The sequence below is a fragment of the Periplaneta americana genome, chromosome 5 (genome assembly GCF_040183065.1).
Source record: "Periplaneta americana isolate PAMFEO1 chromosome 5, P.americana_PAMFEO1_priV1, whole genome shotgun sequence".
Taxonomy (NCBI): Eukaryota; Metazoa; Arthropoda; class Insecta; order Blattodea; family Blattidae; genus Periplaneta; species Periplaneta americana.
Genome location: NC_091121.1, coordinates 191,571,592 through 191,597,899, shown reverse-complemented (window position 1 = coordinate 191,597,899; position 26,308 = coordinate 191,571,592). Strand labels below are relative to the sequence as shown.

General features: G+C 34.0%; 1 protein-coding gene across 1 annotated transcript; it reads left to right on the top strand.

Annotated features, from left to right (window-relative positions):
* Positions 1 to 720: 720 nt before the first annotated feature.
* Positions 721 to 8,879, top strand: LOC138700561 (uncharacterized). Its single transcript, XM_069827145.1, has 2 exons — positions 721 to 807; positions 7,859 to 8,879. Exons 1-2 carry the CDS (start codon positions 744 to 746, stop codon positions 8,452 to 8,454), a joined length of 660 nt encoding a protein of 219 aa, XP_069683246.1. The 5' UTR covers positions 721 to 743; the 3' UTR covers positions 8,455 to 8,879.
* Positions 8,880 to 26,308: the final 17,429 nt, after the last annotated feature.

Here is a 26,308-nt window from a genome sequence, read left to right as displayed (position 1 = left end):
CTGGCCATTAAAGTTAACAAACAGTTAACAATCTGTTAAGCCAAACTAGTGTTGAAGACATGAAAGAACTGTATTTAACAAACTGTTGAGGGTTTAACAGTCGTTAAGTGTTCTAACAATACTTGGAGAAACCGGCCATTACAGTCCGATAGCAGTCTTTGGTAAAGTCAGTTTAGAGTTCACCAAATTGTTGAGTTATTGTTTTAAATAATAATAATATTATTATTATTATTATTATTATTATTATTATTATTATTATTATCTTCTCTGGATGGATAACAACGGAGAATTTGGAGAGCTCAGAGATACAAAAACTTGTCTTAATAACTGATAATTCTGTGAACAGTCAAACATTTTGAACGCCATTGTCTGGCATGCAAAGCTGACAATCTAGCTGTCCGAGAATAATAATTAATTACAGAATTTGTTGAACTGTGGTCAATCAATAGCAACATGAAGGCATTTCTTGTTTTGTTCTTAAGGATGGACAACAGGCTAGATAAGTATATGAAATAATTTCAATAATGTTAACGACACGTGACTTCTCTTGCGAGATAATTTGAAAGCATTTAACGCGGAGTTTGTACAAATATCGACTGAGAGGCTCTTGCGACACACATAGGAGATAATTGTGGTTTTCCCCCACGGATCGTTAAGCGGGCACGAAACAAAGCATCACGCTAAACAGCAATCGTTAATGTGGCCGGTATAAATTAGGAAGTCCCTTCTTTCACCTCAGAGCCATGCTGATTACGCTAATTGTGGCGGTGCTGTCCGTCGCTGCAGTACGATCGGATTTCAGCACAGGTAAGGGCTGCTCCTTCTTTCTACCTAATGAGCACCTCAGCACTGTGTGGTAGTTAATTACTACGGCAACAATGTCTACGACTGCCAACAGGACGTCAATGTTCACAGCCACACCGCTTCCACTGCTATCATCACCACGAGCACCTACTCTTTCTCTTCTTCATCTTTAATCTTTTTTTTTTCCGTTTCCATCATTTCCATCATCTTCTCCTTTTTCTCTTATTCTAGCCTTATTTTACGACAATGGCCCGGTTTCTTCAACATTTGTTAAAATGCACCTAACATAGCGTTAATTAACTGTTAGTTAAAAGTATGAATTGCTGTTAAAATATCGCGTTTCTTCAACTTTACATTTCACATTTTAACATTCTGTTTGTTAACTCTCTGTTAGGACCAGAGATTCTAGAGTTTAACCATAACCTATAACCAAGTATAGGCTCACTTCTGTTTTCTGAACTCTGACAATTGCAATTCTCGCTTGCTTCCGTTGTTTCATTCAGAGAGGATAGAAGTCTTTCTATTTTCTCAGGTTTGATTTCTGCTTCTTTCCTCGTCTGTATCACAATAGCGTGGAGCGGCGTATTGGTATTGCTGTTATGAAGTGGAAAACACTGGAACAAAAAGAAATCGTGGGACTAATTTCTCTTCGTTCGAAAGAAACCTTCTCCTGGAAATTATTTCGCAATATAAACCAATTAATGAGAATAAACAAACAAACGTATCTAAGTTGAAAGCAAAAAGTGAGGCTTGGCGTCTTATTATTATGATAATGGCCCGGTTTCTTCAACCTTTGTTAAAATGCACCTAACATAGCGTTAATTAACTGTTAGTTAAAAGTATGAACTGCTGTTAAAAATATCGCGTTTCTTCAACTTTACATTTCACATTTTAACATTCTGTTTGTTAACTCTCTGTTAGGACCAGAGATTCTAGAGTTTAACCATAACCTATAACCAAGTATAGGCTCACTTCTGTTTTCTGAACTCTGACAATTGCAATTCTCGCTTGCTTCCGTTGTTTCATTCAGAGAGGATAGAAGTCTTTCTATTTTCTCAGGTTTGATTTCTGCTTCTTTCCTCGTCTGTATCACAATAGCGTGGAGCGGCGTATTGGTATTGCTGTTATGAAATGGAAAACACTGGAACAAAAAGAAATCGTGGGACTAATTTCTCTTCGTTCGAAAGAAACCTTCTCCTGGAAATTATTTCGCAGTATAAACCAATTAATGAGAATAAACAAACAAACGTATCTAAGTTGAAAGCAAAAAGTGAGGCTTGGCGTCTTATTATTATGATAATGGCCCGGTTTCTTCAACCTTTGTTAAAATGCACCTAACATAGCGTTAATTAACTGTTAGTTAAAAGTATGAATTGCTGTTAAAATATTGCGTTTCTTCAACTTTACATTTCACATTTTAACATTCTGTTTGTTAACTCTCTGTTAGGACCAGAGATTCTAGAGTTTAACCATAACCTATCAACAAGTATAGGCTCACTTCTGTTTTCTGAACTCTGACAATTGCGATTCTCGCTTGTTTCCGTTGTTTGATTCAGAGAGAATAGAAGTCTTTCTATTGCTGTTATGAAATGGAAAACACTGGAACAAAAAGAAATCGTGGGACTAATTTCTGTTCCTTCGAGGGAAGCCTTCTGCTGGCAACAATTTCGCAGTATAAAGCAATTATTGAGAATAAACAAACAAACGGATCTACTCTGAAAGCGAAAAGTGAGGCTTGGCAGAAAATAGCCTATACCTTTGTATGAAGTTCTGTTCTGTCAAATCACAGAAATCATTCGCTCTGTTTATGTATTCATGGATATCATTTTCTAAATAATCCAGATATATAAATCATATAAATCGACCACTCATATAAATTGAGGGAGAGAAGAGAGAGGACGGACACTGGAAAGTTTTCTTTTCTCAATCGTACTATCAGGGACTGGAATACTTTACCTGCAGACTTATTAAAGGCTTTACCAACAACCAAAAACGTATTTAAAAATAGGCTTAAGGACTTTACTAATAGACGGTAATTATACACAGTATGTAAAGGATGTAAATGATATTTTGTTATTGAAATGTTGTATCAGTGAAGAATTATGTTGTGTCAGTGAAGTGTGTTGTGTCAATGAAGTGTGTTGTGTCAGTGAAACGTGTTCCTGTCAGGGGAACTTTATAGTTTATAGTGGCAGTGCAAAGTATTTGAACAGTGAAATGTTTTTGAAGTGTTAATGAAATCAGGATAAAATCAGTGAAATGTGTCGTAGTTACAGTGCAGTGAGTGAGTTGACAGCGAAATGAGTGTAATGTGGAAAGGTATACTTGTGCAGATATGAACATAGCATACTCGTGGGTTTCAGTTCGAACTTAGATTTAAGATACAAATTATATTTATTTTAAATGTTATTTTAAGTGATCGTGCTTCATTTAATTTAGGATATTCCCTATTATTATTATTATTATTATTATTATTATTATTATTATTATTATTATTATTACTACTATTATTATTATTATTAATTATTGTTAATATTAATTATTTGTATTAATTATTGGCATTATTATTAACTGTATTTTTAATTAATAAGTTATTATTGTCATATTGAGTGTAATTAGTTACCACTGCCACCGGGTATATACCCATTGCAGTGTGAATAAAATACATACATACATATATACATACATAAGGTCAGCATCTAACGCACCAGCCATATTGGATACTTCTATGCTAACAGAGAGTTAAATGATTTAACTGCATGAAATTGGGCAGTTAAATTAACATAGGTTTTAACAGCCTGTTAGTATTAAGAGTAGTTGAAGAAATGCTTCAACTGTTAAGTTTACAGTTAAAATGGAATAACACACTGTTATAATTTAACAAAGGTTGAAGAAACCGGGCCAGTGTGTTAAATAATTTACAACAGTTTTTATGAACAATTTGTTGGCAACAGCTATTGATGTTTTGACGAAGTAGGCTATATTAAAAGAAAGGACCATGATAAACATACATATCAATTGGATCGGTCATTTGTAAAACCACACGAGTCCACATTGTTACGAAAATGAGTTACCGGTACTATAGGAACCACTATGGGTAGACGCATAATTTCCAGTCAAAACAACATGAGTCCGATCATTACTAAGCATTATATAAAATCTTAAAATATTAAGTTCTTTCAAAACCACATCAGTCCCGGACTATGCGGCTTTAACGCTTAACGCCATGATACAGCCATGACGCACTTGCCATCATGCACTTCTTGTCAAGGTGTTGGACAGTGAGTGTAGTTCCAAGAGTTCTGTAGAAGAAAAAATAATCAACATTGATCTATGATAGTACAGTGCCTGTACCAGAGAGAATAGACATTTTTAATAAAACTACGTCATTTGAAAGCAAAAATGAACAAGATGTGTACCTGTGTACCTTCAAGGACTTGTAGAAGTGCATGATATAAAGAGAAAAATCCTCGAAAAGAGATCCCAAAGCTAGAAACACAGTCTTTTTTGGAGGGATAATATGCAATTTATGTTATTTTCTTATTGTGAACTAAAGATATGTGTGTACTCATACATTGCCATTAAACATGTGACACACTGGTATGAAAATTAATTACTCTCGAATAACTTTTTTTTTAAGTCGGGTATGATATTTTGAATTTAATTTGTGAATGATACGAATCTTTTTGAATATAAAATAAAAATAATATAAATTTGATTGAAAAGTGTATAATAATGTATTTCACACTACAACAAAGAATACACTCCATATTTTGTCAGGATATTGGAGTTGTTATTATTGATACTTGTTAAAATAACATGAGCCCAAGAAATTAAAAAATATTTTAAGGTGATATGAAATGAGATAATTAAGATACAATGTTTTTGTAATCAGACATACTAATGGGAACAGGAGGCAACACGTTGGCATAGGATGCATATCTACAGGCATTGGTGCAATCTCGTCCCATGAATTAAATATTCAGTTTCTTATGTCTATAAAATAAAGTTAAGAGCTGAGAAGCATATACTTTGCCTCACAGAATTTTGTAGCCTTTATGGTGTGACAGAGGCGCGTGTTAAAATTCATTCAAGATGTTGACTTCAGGCTTATCACCGCAAGATATGCTTGGGAATCACCGCAGTAGATCAAATACTTTACAACCCTGTGGATGGATTGTCATATGGTATTCGTAAATTTCCATACTGAGTAGCCCATTAGATATGTCACGTACTTTACTAGTTAGATAAATGTATGGATTATTTATTAAAGGTTCAGTTAGGGGGGAGATGTACAAGATAAAACAAAAATCTTTTACACAGAATTGCAGCAGCATAAGAAACTTCCAGAAGAGAAGAATGCCACTGAAACAATGACTTTCGACTTTCAGCAAAATCTTTCTGTTCCAATCACAAATGTTTCTGATGAATTCCACCTTTGGCAGATATGGGTAAATAACTTTGGTGCAACAGCGGAATTCAAGTATATTGAGCCACGATTTCCCATTACAATGCACGTTACTTTCCCAATGTAGAGACTTTGGTGTAACTGAAAAAAGAACAGAAACAGGACAAAGTAGACACACCCAGTGACTGGTACAACATAGTACGTGATGACGTGAAGTTCATTGTAGTTGAGGTGAAACATTCCACGTTCCTTGAGTTCAAAAATCATTTTCAGAAAGAATGTAGCAAACAGAAGAACGAAAGACATACCGGTACTAGCAAATTCCTTTTTGATTTCAGGATGTAAGGTTTTGAGATACTCTTATCTACACAAACATGATATTACTGTCAGCAATGTAATGAAAGCTGTAGTATGCAGTAGGTTCAGCTTACAGAAATCAAATACACTAGAATGTACCATTTCCTACAGCATCGAAGTACAGTTCTTTTATCCCCTTGAAAAAGCAGAAAATAAGTGAAACTTAATGCAGTTTCTATCAGATAATGCTCATTTGTATTAACCCAGATAAGACTGACGTCCTACATATAGGACACCGGACGTTTCACACAAATATGTTAATAACAATGACTATGGCAGACTAAATATAAGAAAAAAATTGGAGGCAATTTATAACACATAAGGATTATGGTATCATGATTGCCGACTATGAAAATCTTACACAGCAATGTTAAAAAAATAAAACGTCCGGTTCCTTTATATAGGACGTCAGTCTTATCTGGGTTAAAGAAAACTGTTCAATCTATGTGATAATGATAGTGCAGTTAGCACAAACGATTAAAGTGAATCTGATACGGAATATGTATGAATATTTCATGTATTTAATATTCGTTGAACAAAACATGTAACTGAAGTTAGGAAGTTAACAAATTCTGTGGAAGAAAATAAAACTTAGGAAATGGGAACTATTTGACTTTTAGGATGGGGGTAATGGCTGTGGTTCTAAATATTACATTAATTGCTATAAATAGGCCTACGGATTTCAAAATATCAATAGATCATTTTTCTTCATATTTCTTGTGTTTCTGTATCATTGCAATATAAAACAAGTATCGAATATGATAGTTTGTTATTTTACTTTCTATGGAAATCAAAAACCACCTAATTTTAGGCACATATAATATTTTTATACGAGAACTTATTATAATTATAGCTATTGTTATATTCACAGCTGGTTTACATTAAGGAAATGCAACTATTAAAAAAGAAGCAGAATGATTGGGCATAAAACATGGCCATAAAACAGTTTATTCTCTCTCCTGAAAAATTTGGTTACCGGGAGTTAGGTTCTTGTTGATTTCCATGATTCGATTACTCGAAACAGATAAAAACGGTAGCAAGATCACCTACCAATAATTATATGTTGCAATAAAGAATGCTGAATCAATTCTTAACTTATTATTGTACTAGCCGTACCCGTGCGCTCCGCTGCACCCGTTAGAAATAAATATAAAGTAATTACATAATTAAAATAAGACATTGGGTCCAGGGAACATTCGTGTTTGATAGAAGGATAAATCGTTTATTATGTTACTTAATTTAAATTGTATTTGCATAATTAAAATGCGATCATTTTGATCCAGAGACCACTCATTTGGACATAAAAATTATTTTAGGACATACAGGAAACGAATGTACAGAATAGCCTATCAAGTTTTCTGTCCATAAGAAGCTATTTCAATCTTACCTGTCCTCGATTCACTCAGAAGTTACTGTAATAACTTTATAGCATTATGTCCATCTAGAGAAACTACACTTTCCAACGGTGAATTAATAATTAATTATACAAATCGGTTAATTTAGCTTCCGATATTACTTCATACAAACACAGAAACATTATCTGTAGGCTATCTTTCATAGCTTTCGATTGTTGCTGTCCAAGGCCCCTTATAGACGAAGTCATTTGTTTTTTAATTCATTACACGGCCTTAGATGGCAGTTATTTTAATTTTAAAACTCATTTATCTCATTAAATATCAGTCCTATCAAAATTTTTCAAGGAATAAAACTTATCGGAAATTATTTTTAAAGAAACTTTTCTTATGTAACATTTTTCACAAAAATCAATAATAAGCGAGATATTTCGATTTATTTAATTCAGGCCCCCTTATAACCCCCCTTTTAAATAATGTATTTTGAATGCCATATAGCCTAAAATCTAAGTTACAACGAACTTAATTTATATTCCAATTTTCATCGAAATCGGTTCGGCCATTATCGCCTGAAAAGGTAACAAACATACAGACAGACAGACAGACAGACATACATACAAACAAAAATTTCAAAAAAGCGATTTTCGGTTTCAGGGTGGTTAATTATATATGTTAGGACCAATTATTTTTGGAAAATCGAAAATTACCAGAAAAATTTCTGCTACAGATTTATTATTAGTATAGATTAATATCTGACACATAGTAGCGAAAATGAATAGCATTGTTATAAAGAACTGTTCTTGAAGACAATACATTTGAAACATATATTTAATAAAGAAGTAAATATATAACGATTGAAATATTCTAATAGATTAAGTAATACACAAGTAGAGAAGGAAGAGAAAATGAACACTTATAATTGTTTACTTCTTCTCAGGTATCCCACCAGAAGCCACCTCGAAACCAAAACTGGTAGTGTCAAGTATCATCCATGTCATCAAACCTCGCCATCTGAAACAAGCTGACAAAGGACAGAACATATTCTTCTGGGACAAACCGAAAGACCCGCCGTCCAAACCCCGTTTGAGGCACATGACTCACTATGTGTTGCGGCGAGAAGCACCCCCGGCGGAACCTACATCATTTCTACCCCCTCTGCCAGTCTTCAATTTCCAACCACTAATCAACCCTTTCGCGGGTCAAGGAAACTATAATCTTCTGGTAAACAGGGTCGCATATCTTGAACGAGAGATCAGAATTCTGAAAGAGAAGATGGCCAAGCTTAATAGCGTTGTTCACTGCGCCAACATAACTGCATCTGCTAGTTGTTCTGGGCTCCCAGAAATACAGGTCGTGCCTGTGACTACAGAGACGGGAGGTGCTGAGATCAGTGGATTTGTGACTAGTCAGTCATCGTCCAGCACCACCAATGGAGAAGGCAGTGGAGTAATAGTCAGTAGCACATATACGAAGCCAGGAGACGGTGAAGGACATGGAACAGTGACAGTACAACATTTTGGCAATAGACCATGAGGTGTGAAGAAGATTGAGTTTTTCAATTATTTTAGATACAATTTCTTTGTAGTTTCAAACTATGACAGATATAACTAAGATCTTTACCAGGTGTCGAATGTGCATCATCTAAGCCAGTGATGTCAACTGATGCCCATAGGAGCAAGCGCGCGCTTCAGAGCCCAGGAGAGCCTGAGCGCCTTACAGCGGAAAGGAAAGAGACAGACGAAAGAGGTAGTATATGCCGCTTGGTCGAGCTATATACAGGGATGGCCAGCACTGATTCAATAGATAAAGGGAAGAGAACTTATTAAAACTGTATCCATGGTAATTTTTAGATTTGTCTGAGAAGTATAAGTGCATTATAAGAATGTAAGTTTTAATTTTAATGCTCATTTTTCACAAGGTTGCTTTTTTTATTCAAAATAAATATTTTCTAAACTTTTTTACAGAAAGGCGAAATTTTCAAATATTTTTATTTAGTAGCCTTATAGATACTAAAACCACGTTTTCGTAAATCTAATATACCGTAAATACTGTACGTATTACTGAAGATAGTGTATTAAAATGTTTGAAAATATTCGCATGGAAAATGTTTGTAAGGAAATGAATTAACAAAGCAACTACTGTTACATCGTAAACAAAAGATATGTGCCCATGTGTTCTAAAAACGTCAGCTCTATAGCTTCAGTAGATTTCGAAATAATTTAATATTCTGATAACAGGAAGTTGCGTATCAATATCACCTTAAAAGCATAATGCGATAAGAGTTTTGTTATGGAATATTAGTTACTGTTAAAACATAATATACCTAGGAAACTTTGCTGTGTATTCTAATATTGTTTTGATTACTTTTATAAGGCTAAAGATACATCAATATCAATTTCAACTTACCATGTCATACTCAGTGTCTTTCTTTGGGATACCAGTTTCTTTATGAATGATGAGTTTAATTCGCTTAGTACAGTATAGTTGTAGTTATTATGGAATTTATGTGAATATTCCTTCTTTAATCTTTATTATGTTATTAACGTTTAAAACACAAATGCAATAGTCCACACCTGTGGAGTAACGGTCAGCGCGTCTGGCCGCGAAACCAAGTGGCCCGGATTCGAATCCCGGTCGGGGCAATTTACCTGGTTGAGGTTTTTCCGGGGTTTTCCCTCAACCCAATACGAGCAAATGTTGGGTAACATTCGGTGCTCGACCCCGGACTCATTTTACCGGCATTATCACCTTCATTTCATTCAGACGCTAAATAACCTAGATGTTGATACAGCGTCGTAAAATAACCCAGTAAAATAAAAAAAACAACTGCAATATTAAGAAATTGGTGTCAGTACTTTCGTTTTACAGACAATATAGAAAATAACAAACATAAAGAAGCCATATAAAAATAACGACATAAAATGTCACGTTCCGTTTGAAGTTTGTACACCACTGTTTTCTTAATCCAATAGGTTGCTTATTCATATACATAATCCTTCCTCCTTTCATATCTAGCGCTTAATGCCCACGCTCGACGTCAAGGTCAGAAAAATGCGCTTGCTTTGACATCACTGATCTAAGTCGTACATTGAGTAGAGCTCTACATTTCATTAAGAACGACCGACCGAGAGTCACGATAATACGCGCGATCGGTCGCTCGCTCCGCAGGCTGGCTGCCGCGTGTCCTGACTCCGCAGAAAGCAAAACACCCAACCGAAGCATTACGGACGACCGATCGTCTCGGTCATATGGAGAGTATCATACACTGAAAGATGTCTTCGATCAATGTGTTTACAGTATGCGTTATGGAAATTATTAAACTGCCTCATGCCGATGTTGATTAAATTTTTTCAATTATAGTTTATTTTTACTGTATGGGTTATATTAATAATTTATAAAAGACATTTATATTTATTATTGGATTATTATTTGAAATTTTATATCGCCTGTTTCGTGAACTTAGAAGATATACGGGCTATCAGATTGAATAAAAAATTAGAATAAAATATTTAAATAATAAATTAGTAAATCAATAAAATAAAATAAAATTTTAACAGACTATGTTGTCTATAAGAAAAAAATATATATAAAGTATAAACAGAACTAAAAAGATAAAAATAAATAACGAATGTTATAGTCTTTCTCATCTAGTTGAACGGGAACTTTAATATTTTGTAACAGTGTTACATTCGTAATGGCACAGGACAAAAGTAAATGCATTAAAGACACCAAGAAGGAAATTATAGATAAGATTGAACAAAAATTATTAATTTTAAAACCAAATACAGACGTGGACAAATTATTAGACTAAATTAATTATATGTGCAACAAAGCTGTATTTATCGGCAGAAATAATGAACAAAAATGAATTTTGTGCTGAAATAATGAACAGAAAATTTAGTCTTGTAGTTATTAATATTTTGTGAACATTCCCTTATTCTTTATTAACACGTTGATTTTTCAGGGATGCTGGAAACCAAAGTTTGACACTTTCTTTGAATATCAGCATCATTTAGCCAGATATCAGACGGTGCTTAAATGAGTCCATGTTTTGTTGTAAGCCTCTTTTTGTTCACTTTCTTCTTCAGTATCAATCACAGATTTTCAATTTCGTTCATGTCCGGGCTTCTTGCAGGCCATTGGAGAATATCTTCTGCATTATATAATTAAAACGCCAGTAGTACCAACACAGCCAGTAAAAAAATATACTTAACCATTGGAAAAATATACTAGAAGATGTAAACAATCATATTTACAACAATAGAGCCTCTCCGAATTATACTGATAGTTGATATGACGAATTATATTATGTTTCCAAGAAAACGTTTTAGTCTAATAATTTGTCCACGTCTGTAGGATTTCTTCCATTGATTATTTAATTTTGGAATAACTTCAACACAAATCTTATTTGCTCCATCCTTGATATTTCGTCATATGGTCGTCGAATGTGGAATAATAGAATCTGCATACACCTTACCATAAGCAGCTCCAATGTCAATAATTGTGTCTGCGAATAAGCATCTCTTAATATATTACACTATTGTAAAAATTTTAAGCAAAGTGAACATGTAGATTGGTTAATTTTTATTAAATACTATGACTGAAATGTATTATATCTGCTTTTTAATAAATTTGACACGCATCACAAAATCTCTGTTCCCTTTATGCAGTAACATTTTACTGAGCTACATTAAACATTTTCGTTACAGATATAATGAGTTCCACAAGATGGATGCTGAATAACATTATTGATAATATAAAGCATTATTTCATCTAAAGAATTGTGTAGTTTAAAAATTGCGTTTTCTTGTTTACTTACTTACTTACTTACTGTCTTTTAAGGAACCCGGAGGTTCATTACCGCCCTCACATAAGCCCGCCATTGGCCCCTATCCTTAGCAAGATTAATCCAGTTTCTACCATCATATCCCACCTCCCTCAAATCCATTTTAATATTATCCTCCCATCTGCGTCTCAGCCTTTCCAAAGGTCTTTTTCCCTCCGGCCTCCCAACTAAAACTCCATATGTATTTTTGGATTCACCCATACGTGCTACATGCCCTGCCCATCTCAAACGTCTGCATTTAATGCTCCTAATTATGTCAGGTGAAAAATACAATGCGTGCTGTTTTGTGTTGTGTAACTTTCTCCATTATCCTGTAACGTCATCCCTCTTAGCACAAAATATTTTCCTAAGCACCTTATTCTCAAACACCCTTAAACTATGTTCTCTATCAAAGTGAGAGTCCATCCTTCACAACCATAAAGAACAACCGGTGATATAACTGTTTTATAAATTCTAACTTTCAGATTTTTTGACAGCAGACTGGATGATAAAAGCTTCTCAACCGAATAACAGGCATTTCCCACATTTATTCTGCGTTTAATTTCCTCCCGAATTTCAATTATATTTGTTACTGTTCCTCCCAGGTATTTGAATTTTTTCCACCTCTTCAAAAGATAAATTTACATTTTTTATATTTCCATTTCGTACAATATTCTCGTCACGAGACATAATCATATACTTTCTCTTTTCGGGATTTACTTCAAAACCTATTTCTTTACTTGCTTCAAGTAAAATTCCCGTGTTTTCCCTAATCGTTTGCGATTTTCTCCTAACATATTCACGTCATCAGCATAGACAAGCTGCTGATGTAACCCGTTCAATTCCAAACCCCCTCTGTTATCCTGAATTTTCCTAATGGCATACTCTAGAGCAAAGTTAAAAAGTAAAGGTGATAGTGCATCTTCTTGCTTTAGCCCACAGTGAATGGGAAACGCATCTGACAGAAACTGTCCTATACGGACTCTGCTGTACGTTTCACAGAGATACATTTTAGTTAATTGAACTAGGTTCTTGGGAATACCAAATTCAATAAGAATATCATATAAAACTTCTCTCTTAACCGAGTCATATGCCTTTTTGAAATCTATGAATAAGTGATGCATTGTACCCTTATACTCACATTTTGTCTGCATTATCTGTCGAATACAAAATATCTGATCTATTACGCCTAAAACCACACTGATGATCACCAGTAATTTCATCTACATATAGAGTTAATCTTCTCAAAAGAATATTGGACAAAATTTTGTACGACGTCAACAAAAGTGATATTCGTTTTCTTGTTTAAATGTTCAAATATTTGCTGTTTATCGTGCTATCTGAAATAAAAATAAAATGATAACCTTCTACTTTTCATAATACGTGGAACTCATGAGACACGCTTTAAAAGACTTGGTTTTCACATACCGCGGGCCATATGCGGGGGAAGTTGAAACGCACGCCAAGCTAATATTATGTACCGGTAACGATCCGAGCGGAGGTGCTGTGTCCTTCACGAATAATTCGTCATCCAAGCAGTAAAACAATCTCTTCCGATGCCGGTCACATCCAGCATGCTGTCGTCTAAGGCATAATGAAGCACTCAGGATTGAGGACGCAAATGCCTCGCGAATACAGCGCGGCACTGATAGCGGTGACGGCAAACGGATTATGCAGTCAGGAAGTGAAATATCGTGTACCCAGTTTTCCGGAGACCAAAAGAATGTTTTGAATCTAGACTTCGGAAGCCCAAAAGAGGGACATGGCGATTCGGCTTCCGGAATCCAAAAGTCGGACGTGGCTTCTAAAGTCCAGAAGAAAGACGTGGTTTAAAAATTTAAATTATGTTTTATTTAACGACGCTCGCAACTGCAGAGGTTATATCAGCGTCGCCGGTGTGCCGGAATTTTGTCCCGCAGGAGTTCTTTTACATGCCAGTAAATCTACTGACATGAGCCTGTCGCATTTAAACACACTTAAATGCCATCGACCTCGGCCGGGATCGAACTCGCAACCTCGAGCATAGAAGGCCAGCACTATACCAACTGCGCTACCGAGGGCAACGACGTGGTTTATATCGGTTATTTAAAAATACACAATAAACTGCTCGATTACCTAGAGTCGACGGAATTGGTGGCAGTGATATGATTCCGAGGATTCGCAATGGGATTATTTAACATTAGCTTCACAGTTGGAGAAATTATTGGAAAAATATCGTATAAGATTTGCTGATGATATGGCGTTGTTAGCAGAAGAGGAGATAATACTAAGCGATATGTTACTGGAGCTAAAGGACAGCTGTGCGCAGTATGGGATGAAGATAAATGCAAATAAGACGAATACCATGGTCATAGGAAAAAACATAAAGTAAGTAAACTTGCGAATACTACATGAGGCAGTAGAACAAGTGGACAGCTTCAAATACTTGGGGTATAGCTACTATAAGCAGTAACATGAGCTGCTGCCAAGAAGTCAAAAGGAGGATAGCAATGGCAAAGGAAGCTTTTAATAGAAAAAGAAACATCTTCTGTGGACCTCTGGAGAAAGAGACTAGTGAAGTGATTTGTGTGGAGTATGGTATTGTATGGGGCGGAGATATGGATATTGCGACGAAGTGAAGAGAAGCGACTAGAAGCATTATAAATGTGGATATGGAGAAGGATGGAGCGTGTGAAGTGGACAAACAGGATAAGAAACGATGCTGTGTTGGAAAGAGTGGGTGAAGAAAGAATGATGCTGAAACTGTTCAGAAAGAGAAAAAGGAATTGGTTGGGTCACTGGCTGAGACGAAACTAGCTACTGAAGGATGCACTGGAAGGAATGGTGAACGGGAGAATAGTTCGGGGTAGAAGATGATAGACGACATTAAGATATAGGTCTATGGATCACATGCGGAAGACAGAAAACAGGAAACAAGAGAATGACAGAAAATAGGAAAGATTGGAGAATCCTTGGTTTGCAGTGAAAGATCTACCCTTGGGCAGAACGTATGTATAGGCTGTATGTATATATGTATTTTTTATTTTAGTAGGTTATTTTACGACGTTTTATCAACAGCTTAGGTTATTTAGCGTCTGAATGAAATGAAGGTGATAATGCCGGTGAAATGAGTCCGGGGTCCAAAACCGAAAGTTACCCAGCATTTGCTCATTTTGGGTTGAGGGAAAACCCCGGAAAAAACCTCAACCAGGTAACTTGCCCCGACCGGGAATCGAACCCGGGCCACGTGATTTCGCGGCCAGACGCGCTAACCGTTACTCTACAGATGTGGACTGTATGTATGTATGTATGTATGTATGTATGTATGTATGTATGTATGTATGTATGTATTCAATCCAAGTGAGATTTAAAAATAATTTTTATTAAACCATTAAACAACAAAACATTTAATAATTTTGAGCTTGGAATCTGAAGACCACATGAAGAAGGAATAACATTCTGGAATTTTTACCATAATAACCATGTATTATAATTATTTTATTATTATTATTATTATTATTATTATTATTATTATTATTACTATTATTATTATTATTATTATTATTATTATTATTATTATTATTACTATTATTATTGCTATTATTATTCAGCACACAAATATTAATAATAAATAAATAATAATAAATAAATAAATTACTATTATTATTATTATTATTAGGCCCTATTATTATTACTATTATTATTATTATTATTATTATTACTATTATTATTATTACTATTATTATTATTACTATTATTATTATTATTACTATTATTATTATTACTATTATTATTATTACTATTATTATTATTACTATTATTATTATTATTATTATTACTATTATTACTGTTATTATTATTACTATTGTTATTATTACAGTACTATTATTATTACTATTATCATTACTATTATTATTACTATTATTATTATTATTATTACTATTATTATTATTACTATTATTATTATTACTATTATTATTATTATTACTATTATTATTACTGTTATTATTATTACTATTGTTATTATTACAGTACTATTATTATTACTATTATTATTACTATTATTATTATTATTATTATTATTACTATTATTATTACTATTATTATTATTATTATTACTATTATTATTATTATTATTACTATTATTATTACTATTATTATTATTATTATTATTACTATTATTATTATTATTACTATTATTATTATTACTATTATTATTATTACTATTATTATTATTATTATTACTATTATTACTGTTATTATTATTACTATTGTTATTATTAGAGTACTATTATTATTACTATTATCATTACTATTATTATTACTATTATTATTATTAGTATTACTATTATTATTACTATTATTATTATTACTATTATTATTATTATTACTATTATTATTATTACTATTATTATTATTACTATTATTATTATTACTATTATTATTATTACTATTATTATTACTATTATTATTATTACTATTATTATTATTATTATTACTATTATTACTGTTATTATTATTACTATTGTTATTATTACAGTACTATTATTATTACTATTATCATTACTATTATTATTACTATTATTATTATTATTACTATTATTATTACTATTATTATTATTACTATTATTATTATTACTATTATTATTATTACTATTATTATTATTATTACTATTATTATTACTATTATTATTATTACTATTATTATTATTATTATTATTATTACTATTATTACTGTTATTATTATTACTATTGTTATTATTACAGTACTATTATTATTACTATTAGTATTACTATTATTATTACTATTATTATTATTATTATTATTATTATTATTATTATTATTACTATTACTATTTTAGACCGCACTCGGATTAAGTTGCCGAAGAAGATGGCAGTGCTCAGACTTGCTGCACAAATTGTGAGTTTTGTTGAACAAAACGATTACGAGAAATATTTTCTCCGTATATTTCGGTTCTCTGAATTGATCTCAATTGCCCATTGACCCATCACCTTCTTACATTTAAGTCACCGACAATGAATACCTCCTGCGGTTTAAAATTGTCGTTAAAGAAAGAAGTTTAAGACATAAATAAGTTATTGTTTTGTCTTCGTCGAAAAGAAACCTTTGAAATGTATGAGAGTTTTTTTTGAGATTATACAAGACCTATTCCCGTATTTTAAAGATAATAAAACACTACAGTGGGTTGCATAATTACAGCAATAAAATATTTTGGCGTGGGATTCCTCCTAATAACAGTCTCATTTTATCACAGCAAGAAACGACATGCAATAAAACGAAAATTATATTATGTGCCCTGTAATGTTGAGGATAACGAATACTGTACGTATAACAGGCGATAGAATTTAATATCCCAGGTTAGTTTCATCTTCCTTAAAAATTATGGGCCGTATTCATAGACATTCTTAGCGCGGGCTCTCGGTGGATGATCAGCGAACTAACGTTTTTCGTATTCATAAACCAATGTCAGCGATATGATATGATATGAATCCTGTTTAGCAAGCTCGTAGCGCGGGTTAGCGAAATCTCTATGTATAGCACCCTTTATTACTTCATTTCTCAATCCCTAATTCTCTCCCTTTTGAACCCACTCTCTCTCTTTACATTCATACTGCTATGTAGACTACATTACAAAGTCATATCATACATTCGCCACAGTTCCTTAAAGGGGTACTAAACTGAAAAATAACATTCTTGGATGGTACGAGGGGGATCCAGGAAATAACGACCGTTTTGTTGTAATAATTAAAAAAATATATATTTATTTGAAAAAACAAAGTCTGTTACATAACTGAAGCTTCCTTTACTTCTCTACCCATACATAATCACCACCTACATTTAAACATTTGTCGTATCAGTTCACTAGCTTTAGAATTCCCGTGTTATGCTCCTCTGCCGCCAGTTCATTAAGCCAGGTGTTCACTGTCTTCTTCAACTCTTCATCACTTCCAAAACGCGTACCACCCAGAAAGTCTTTCAGCTTAGTGAAAAGGTGAAAATCGCTAGGAGCAAGGTCTGGACTATAGGGCGGATGATCAAAGATTTCCCAACCGAATTGATCCAGCAATTCTCGAGTTGAAGCAGCAGTGTGCGGGCGGGCGTTGTCGTGAAGAAGCACAACTCCTCTCGAAAGCATTCCTCGCCTCTTGTTTTGGATGGCTCGCCGTAGATTTCGTAAAGTCTCACAATAACGATTTGCATTGATCTTAGTGCCTTTTGGCATGAAATCCAGCAAAAGAACACCTTTGCGATCCCAAAAGACAGTAGCCATGACTTTTTGTGTTGAGAGAGTCTGTTTGAATTTTCTCGGTTTCTTGGGTGATGAGGGATGATGCCACTGACGTGATTGGCGCTTTGTCTCTGGGGTGTTGTGAGACACCCAGGTCTCATCACCAGTCACAATTTGATCAAGAAAGGCGTCTCCATCTGTGTGACATCGCATCAAGAATATCAATGCTGAGGCCATTCTCTGAGTTTTGCGTTGGTCACTCAGTTGCCGTGGAACACATCGTGCACAGATTTTGTGGTAGCCAAGATGTTGCGACACAATTTCACCAAGCAAAGAACGAGAAATGTCAGGAAAGGCAATATGCAATTCGTCGAGTGATGTGCGCCTGTCTTGCAAGATTCTGTTGTTCACTTTAGTCTTCAGGTCTTCTGTGATGAGTGATGGGCGTCCGGGTCGAGTTTCATCGTGGACATTTGTTCGCCCATTGTTGAACATTTCGCACCATTTTCTCACATTTCTTTCATTCATTACAGTATCACCATACACTTCTTTCAATGCCGGTAAATTTCTGCAGTTTTCAAATGTCGGGCATTCAAAAATCGAATCACACTCCTCACCTCACAGTCGGCGGTATTATCAATCACGTCGTTCATTTTGAAGTAACACAAAATGCACAATGGCGACTTGTTGCAGCCAGTACTCACAACATTATGAGAACACATGTTAAGGAAGCCAATTGACCTTCAAACAAGGAAGGGGAGTCAGCTGCGCGGCGAGTATGCGCGAACGGTCGTTATTTCCTGGATCCCCCTCGTACAATATAATCTAAAAAACATGTTTTAATTGTACATACAATGGTGCAAACTAGACATTTCTACGACTATTGGTTTGCAAGTAACATAGCTCTAACCGTCTTACTGGCGATGCATGTGACGTCATACTGCCGCGTCCCACCGCAATTAGCCCATTTTAATCACTTACATTCACTATAATTCGTGTTCAAATCGCGAAAAATACCGTTCTTCTTTTCATAACAAAGCCTTAAGCAGTTGCAAGTTTTCACAACGCAAGTCATGGAACGAAATAGCCGCCACTGACTTCATTATGAAATATCGTCCGAGTTAGTACAAATTTATTTGAAATGAAGACTTTTCGTTTAATTCCTATCGAATTTGGCTCAAGTTTCAGTCATACTACTTCAGCACATTACATATTACTATTTACTGTACACTCTTACCTGTTAAAGGACGTGTTCCATCTCTCGCCAATGTTCAGTTTTGTAAACAAGAGCACATCGCGGACCGCTTCTTGTGCGCAACGATATTATGGTGTTTACAACGAATGAAATCAGTGGCGGCTTGTAACCAAATAATGTATTCGCAATTATCTCGCAAAACCGCTCGTTTGAGAACCCATGTTTACTGGAATATTTTTTGCTTCTATTATCGTATATTTCCAACCGTTTCAGTTTTCGCTATTAATTTTGATACACTCTGTATATACAGCGTAAACCGTAATGTTATTAATTTTAGGGTATCATTTTTTTTTTTTTTTTAATTTTCAAACAAAAAGATTAATACAATTTTGCTCGTTTTTGCTTCCTTTTCGAAATAAAAATTGTTTTACATGAAACATTTTATAGCGTGCTTTGATAAAGCCAGTGATTTAATTTCCAATATGCTCAGTCAATTTAAGAGAGCAGTGTATTATCATAATAAATGATTGAAATCACTTTAGATTTGTCCTTCAAATATGCAGAAATTATAGCGAACGTTTTAACAACTAAGGTCAAGGTTGCCAACTACGTAGTTAGTAGGCCTAACTACATAGTGTTTAATTTTTAAAGTCCGGGGATTATGATTGAGTACTTACAGTACTAGCATATTATTCAACCATACCGAGAAATGTCAAGAAGACACTCGCAGGAAGATAACTCCACAACAACAAAGAATAGGGTGTCCTAAGATATTGATGACTTTTAGAAGTTAATTTTCCCTACAGAATTCTGCTATAATAAAATTGTTTATATTTCTTGTACTTTGTAATTGAAGGTTTTTTTTTTTTTTTTTTTTTTTTTTTTTTTTTTTTTTTTTTTTTTTTTTTTTTTGGAAAAAGAACCTTAGCAAAAAAACATAAATTTTGAAACAAAAAATTATCTGGCATGGGTGTTGTTGACACTTCCAGTATGAACTTCATCATGCCATTTCTGGAGGTATTGTAGAAACTTGGGAAAACTGAACTGAACTGCATTTATAACTTAAATTCCCTCATACAAATACATGTGAATGTGCAGGTAACTGTGGACAATGCTTGGTTTAAAAAAATTCTCTGTTGTAGCTGAAGCGTGCCTCTCGGAAAACTGAACTGCATTTATAACTTAAATTCCCTCATAGAAATACATGTGAAAATGCAGGTAACTGTGGACAATGGTTGTTTTAAAAAAATCCTCTGTTGTAGCTGAAGTGTGCCTCTCGGAAAACTGAACTGCATTTATAACTTAAATTCCCTCATAGAAATACATGTGAAAATGTAGGTAACTGTGGACAATGGTTGTTTTAAAAAAATTCTCTGTTGTAGCTGAAGTGTGCCTCTCGGAAAACTGAACTGCATTTATAACTTAAATTCCCTCATGCAAATACATGTGAAAATGCAGGTAACTGTGGACAATGGTTGTTTTAAAAAAATTCTCTGTTGTAGCTGAAGTGTGCCTCTCGGAAAACTGAACTGCATTTATAACTTAAATTCCCTCATAGAAATACATGTGAAAATGCAGGTAACTGTGGACAATGGTTGTTTCAAAAAAATTCTCTGTTGTGGCTGAAGTGTGCCTCTAGGAAAACTGAACTGCATTCATAACTTAAATTCCCTCATACAAAGACATGTGAATGTGCAGGTAACTGTGGACAATGGTTGTTTTAAGAAAATTCTCTGTTGTGGCTGAAGTGTGCCTCTCGGAAAACTGAACTGCATTTATAACTTAAATTCCCTCATACAAATACATGTGAATGTGCAGGTAACTGTGGACAATGGTTGTTTTAAAAAAATCCTCTGTTGTAGCTGAAGTGTGCCTCTCGGAAAACTGAACTGCATTTATAACTTAAATTCCCTCATACAAATACATGTGAATGTGCAGGTAACTGTGGACAATGGTTGTTTTAAAAAAATTCTCTGTTGTAGCTGAAGTGTGCCTCTCGGAAAACTGAACTGCATTTATAACTTAAATTCCCTCATAGAAATACATGTGAAAATGCAGGTAACTGTGGACAATGGTTGTTAAAAAAATTCTCTGTTGTAGCTGAAGTGTGCCTCTCTTTTAATCTTCTTTTTCTTTATTACATCTTGTTTCTTCTGCTTTTGTTTCGTACGTCTCTTCCATGGAGTTACTTCTGCACCTAAAGATGACTCCATAACTAATACAACAATTCGCGTATCAACGTATTTTTCTTTGAGATGCCTTTTGTAGTGTTAGGTAAGAAGCAGTACTGCCAACCTACTACAGTTTAAAATCATATGGATAAATGTTTCAAGATGATATGAATGGGATATTTGTAAATGCCATCATCTTCCTGGACAATGGCTTTTTTCACAAAAAAAGTATTTTTGACTAGGATTGTTTTATGAAAACCACCGAAATTTCATTGGATTGTGGTGTTTTTTTTCACTAACAACTAATTTAGTAGATGCCACTACAATGCACTTACCACATGCTTAATATTTCCAAATTTGCATTTTTTGGACTATGCTCTTTCTTTAAAAACCCTTCAATTGTATCAAGGAACTTATAGGCTATAATGTACACTTTCATGACTATTATACTATTGCTTTCACGTTTTCTGTTGCATTTATTTATTTGCTGCACAAAATTTGTTTTATTATAGCACATAACGATTTGATTACTGCACAAATTATACATAACTGCACACTAAAAAAAAAAACCTTGACCAACAGTGAACGTAATAACATAAACAACAGTTCACAACTGAGCTACCCCAGGAACTATACATGACACCGTCACAATTTTTCCCTTTACATCCACATAACTCAAATGGGCTGACAATACGCCAGAACCCAACTTTGCGTGCACACAAATTCTGTGTGACTTAAATTTTATGGCTTCCTGTCAACGTACCTCCAGTAACGAAATTATTTTGCAAATCTGGCTTTCAGGTAGTAGCTCCCTGTGAAGCAGGTTTGAATAATTTCAAGGAAAATTTGTTTGTGTGCACTCAAAGTTGGGTTCTGACGTCTTGTCAGCCCATTTGACTTATGTGGCTATAAAGGGTAAAACTGTGGCGATGTCGTGTATGGTCCTGGGGTAGCTCAGTCGGAAGAGCATTCGTGCGCTAAGCGAAGGGTCCCGGGATCGATACCCGGCCCCGGAACAATTTTTCCTTGAAATTATTCAAACCTGCTTTAGAGGGAGCTACTATCTGAAAGCTAGATTTGCATAGTTGACAACTGTCTACATGTTCTGTAACACGTTTAAGAGTATTTTGATTCCTTTGTCGTTCTTGTTCATTATCGCAGTGAAGTCCCGTCGTCTGTGAATACCCTCAACTGCTCGCAAGAGACGTTAAACATATAATTAGTTCTGTAAACTGCCTTAAGCTGTAGGTATAGTGTTTCAATCTTATATTTACTGAACCTGAGCTTGACTCATGATAGGTAAGTAAAGATTTAAATCTATCATGGGGAATAAATGTAGCCTATCTATTGAATTATGTTCTATGTCTTGTGTTTGTCACATGTTGTCCTAACAGTGAACATGTAGCCAGGAGGTTACGCTACATTTTGTCCATTTTACACGTGGACCTGACCAAATGGTGAAGGTAAATTATTATTATTATTATTATTATTATTATTACTATTATTATTATGATTATTATCATTATTATTATTATTATTACTACAGTAAAACCCCGATTATCCGTCACCCTATTAACCATTGATGGATTATCCGACTGTCTTTCTCTCTCGCAGAAAAAAATATGAAGTACTGTACATTACGAGTAAATAAGCACGAATTTTTTCTACAGAGTGTGTTTTACAAACCTTTACCCTTACGCTTTAGACCTACTATTCGAGTGGCCGTACTGTTTAACTCCTATGAAAAATGTCTTCTACAAGTGTCAAAAGAAAACATGTTTTACTACGGAAAAAAGTGAAAGTAGGTTTTTTTAAGTAGGTTTTAAGTGCAAGTAATTGAGTGTTTTGGGAAAGAGAAAATGTGGTTCATCTCACATCACAATACGAGATAGGAATTACAACTGTGTGTGATTTAGGGTAATGAAAAGCAAAATATAAAGTGTATAAAATTTGTAAGTCTACAACATGAGACCTCTACTATTCCTATCTTTCCACAGACGGTCGTCATATGGAGTCTCCTTGAGAATTAAAAACGATTCGTTGAAAACCAGACTTAAGTACAATAAATAATGTTTTAATAACTGACATCGGAAAATCTAACTTGAATTGTTAAAAAAAGATTTAAATTAGTGAACTTCTGATCCACTAGTTATCGTATTAAAAGAGATCATGGAGGAAATTACGACACTATTATGTAGCTACTCAGTTTATGAAAACTTTTATGGTACGGATTATCAGATTTTTTCAATTAAACGTTCACTCCACCCCCTTCATTACCACGGATAATAGAGGTTATACTGTATTATTATTATTATTATTATTATTATTATTATTATTATTATTCCATGTATTGAGGGTCCCTATCACCACGGCATGGAGCGTCCTCAGGTTGTGGATAGAGGAGACGGCCTCCAGATATGGAGGGTAGCTGCGAATATATTGAATAAGCAGTCGTGGACAGTCGATAAGGGGTGGTCCTCCAGCTTGGGGGTTGGGCGAAGGGGTAACAACCCATCACCGCAAAAAACAGCTTGTTACGAAACCTAACAATAAGCCTCGGTTAGGTTAAGGGTGTTTGAGAATAAGGTGCTTAGGAAAATATTTGGGGCTAAGAGGGATGAGGTTACAGGAGAATGGAGAAAGTTACACAACGCAGAAATGCACGCATTGTATTCTTCACCTGACATAATTAGGAACATTAAATCCAGACGTTTGAGATGGGCAGGGCATGTAGCACGTATAGGCGAATCCAGAAATGCATATGGAGTGTTAGTTGGGAGATCGGAGGGAAAAAGACCTTTGGGGAGGCTAAGACGTAGATGGGAGGATAATATTAAAATGGATTTGGGGGAGGTGGGGTATGATGATAGGACTGGATTAATCTTGCACAGGATAGGGACCGATGGTGGGCTTATGTGAGGGCGGCATTGAACCTGCGGGTTCCTTAAAAGTCATTTGTAAGTAAGTAAGTACAAGGTTACAACACCCGTGATGAATTATTGTGGTTGACATTATGAAGTTTAAAATGGCCGTTAAATAAAGAACTAGTTCTCTGCTATGATTTAAGTAGCAGCACTTCTAGCTAAATATCCAGCAAACTCGGGTTCGACTTCCGATAAGAGAGGAATTTTTTTATCTCACGTTAGGAAGGCATTGTCTTAGTCTTTTGTTTGTCCTGTATTTTCTTGGGATGTCACGTTGCGTTACGCTAACTACCGGAAAAGAATGTTACTATTGTAATGTTGGTTCATAAAATCCACACGAATGGGGAGGAAACGGCCAAAGGGAATATAATAAAGAAGTTTCATAGGTGTACAGTGTACAAATATTTTTAAGAAAGATAATAAATATTGTATAATCCCTACAAAGACTTAACGGTATTTGTACGTGAACGACCACAAATATTATCAGAAAATGCAGGCTATAAATTTCTACAATTTTAAAAGGAAATGAACTCACTATTGGACAAAAATTGCAAGGTACCACAACAAGACTTATTAGAACTTAAATAACTGATAAAAAGTATAAAAAAGTTATTAATAATATTTTTTTAGAAATCACTTTTAACTTTAAATTAAATTTTCCAAAATTTGAAAATTTTTACAAATATTATTTCATAACTCCACAACCATTAGAGATAGAATTCTGATATTTTATACACTGATTTACAGTAACATGCATTTATGCAAAAGGTAAACTACAATAACGCCCATTTCTTTGAAAATATAAAAAATAGGTCACAAAACATTGTCAGTTTTAATATACTCGTATTTTATATAGGACAAATAAAAAATTATTGTATTAAAATAAACAACTCTAAATGAGAGTAGTCTACTTTTCAGAAATAAGTGTTTCTTAGATGCAGGAAAAATATTAAATATGTCAGAGAGACCATAACAATGTTATTGTTACCAAATGATGTAACTGCAGAATTCTTTTGGTTTTTTTTTTTTTCATACTCTGATAAAACTGGTTTGAAAAATATTAATAGTAACATTTTTTATACTTTTATCAGATATTTAAGTTCTAATAAGTCTTGTTGTGGTACCTTCTAATTTTTGTCCAATTGTGAGTTCATTTCCTTATAAAATTTTAGAAACTTAAAGCCTGCATTTTCTGATATTTGTGGTCGTTCACGTACATATACCCTTAACAGCTATAAAGAGTCATAATCATAATTCAAGTCAGTTTTCGGTTTATACTCGTAGGTCAGTCTTGCGATGGTTACTAATATTTGCCGGCGAGAGCTATTTTCTGCCCGCTGCGCGCGCGCGGAGCTCTTTTACCTGTAAACATTGCTAAAGGATGTACAGATCTTAGAACACAGCGCATCATGACGGAACGGAAGCGCTTGAAGCTTTCAAGGAAGAGTGGAAGACACAATATTTATGCTTCGATCATGGTGATGAAGTCCATGTTTGTTGTGTAAAAAAAAATATAATTTGCAAAAAAAGCAACATAAAACGGCATTATGAGACGCAGCATGAAAAAAAAATATATAGGCATTATTCAGGAGGAGAGAGAAATAAATTCATTTCGGAATTGACATCGAAGTTAAATTAATTTACATTTGGGTCAGCAGATAATATCTACAGTAGATTCCTTTTATTTCTTTATTTTAAATGTATTATTGATGTTTTATTTGTTGCTTGTTTCTGGATATTTACTTTTATTAGACTACGTGTTTCTTTAATTTAGAAATAATATTTTATCTTTGATTGCACTTTAACTTATACTATTACTAAACTCAAAATGCTAATTCACTTTTATTCCAATAACTATTTTCAAGATTTTTATCAAATATGAACTAAATATTTTGAAAACTTTGATGCAAGGAGCTTTTTTAGTAAAGTCAATATAAAATATACTTAAAAATATAATTTCAAAACTATTAGACCTAATTGCACCAAATTTTGTACAGATGATATTATTATAGATCTGTTTATATAGTTTAAATTTCACAAAT

What these genes read in the sequence shown, in the direction of transcription:
- LOC138700561 (XM_069827145.1), top strand. Translation starts at nt 744, where the DNA reads ATGCTGATTACGCTAATTGTGGCGGTGCTGTCCGTCGCTGCAGTACGA. An exon ending in ACGATCGGATTTCAGCACAG is followed by an intron (nt 808 to 7,858) that starts GTAAGGGCTGCT and finishes ACTTCTTCTCAG; the next exon opens with GTATCCCACCAGAAGCCACC.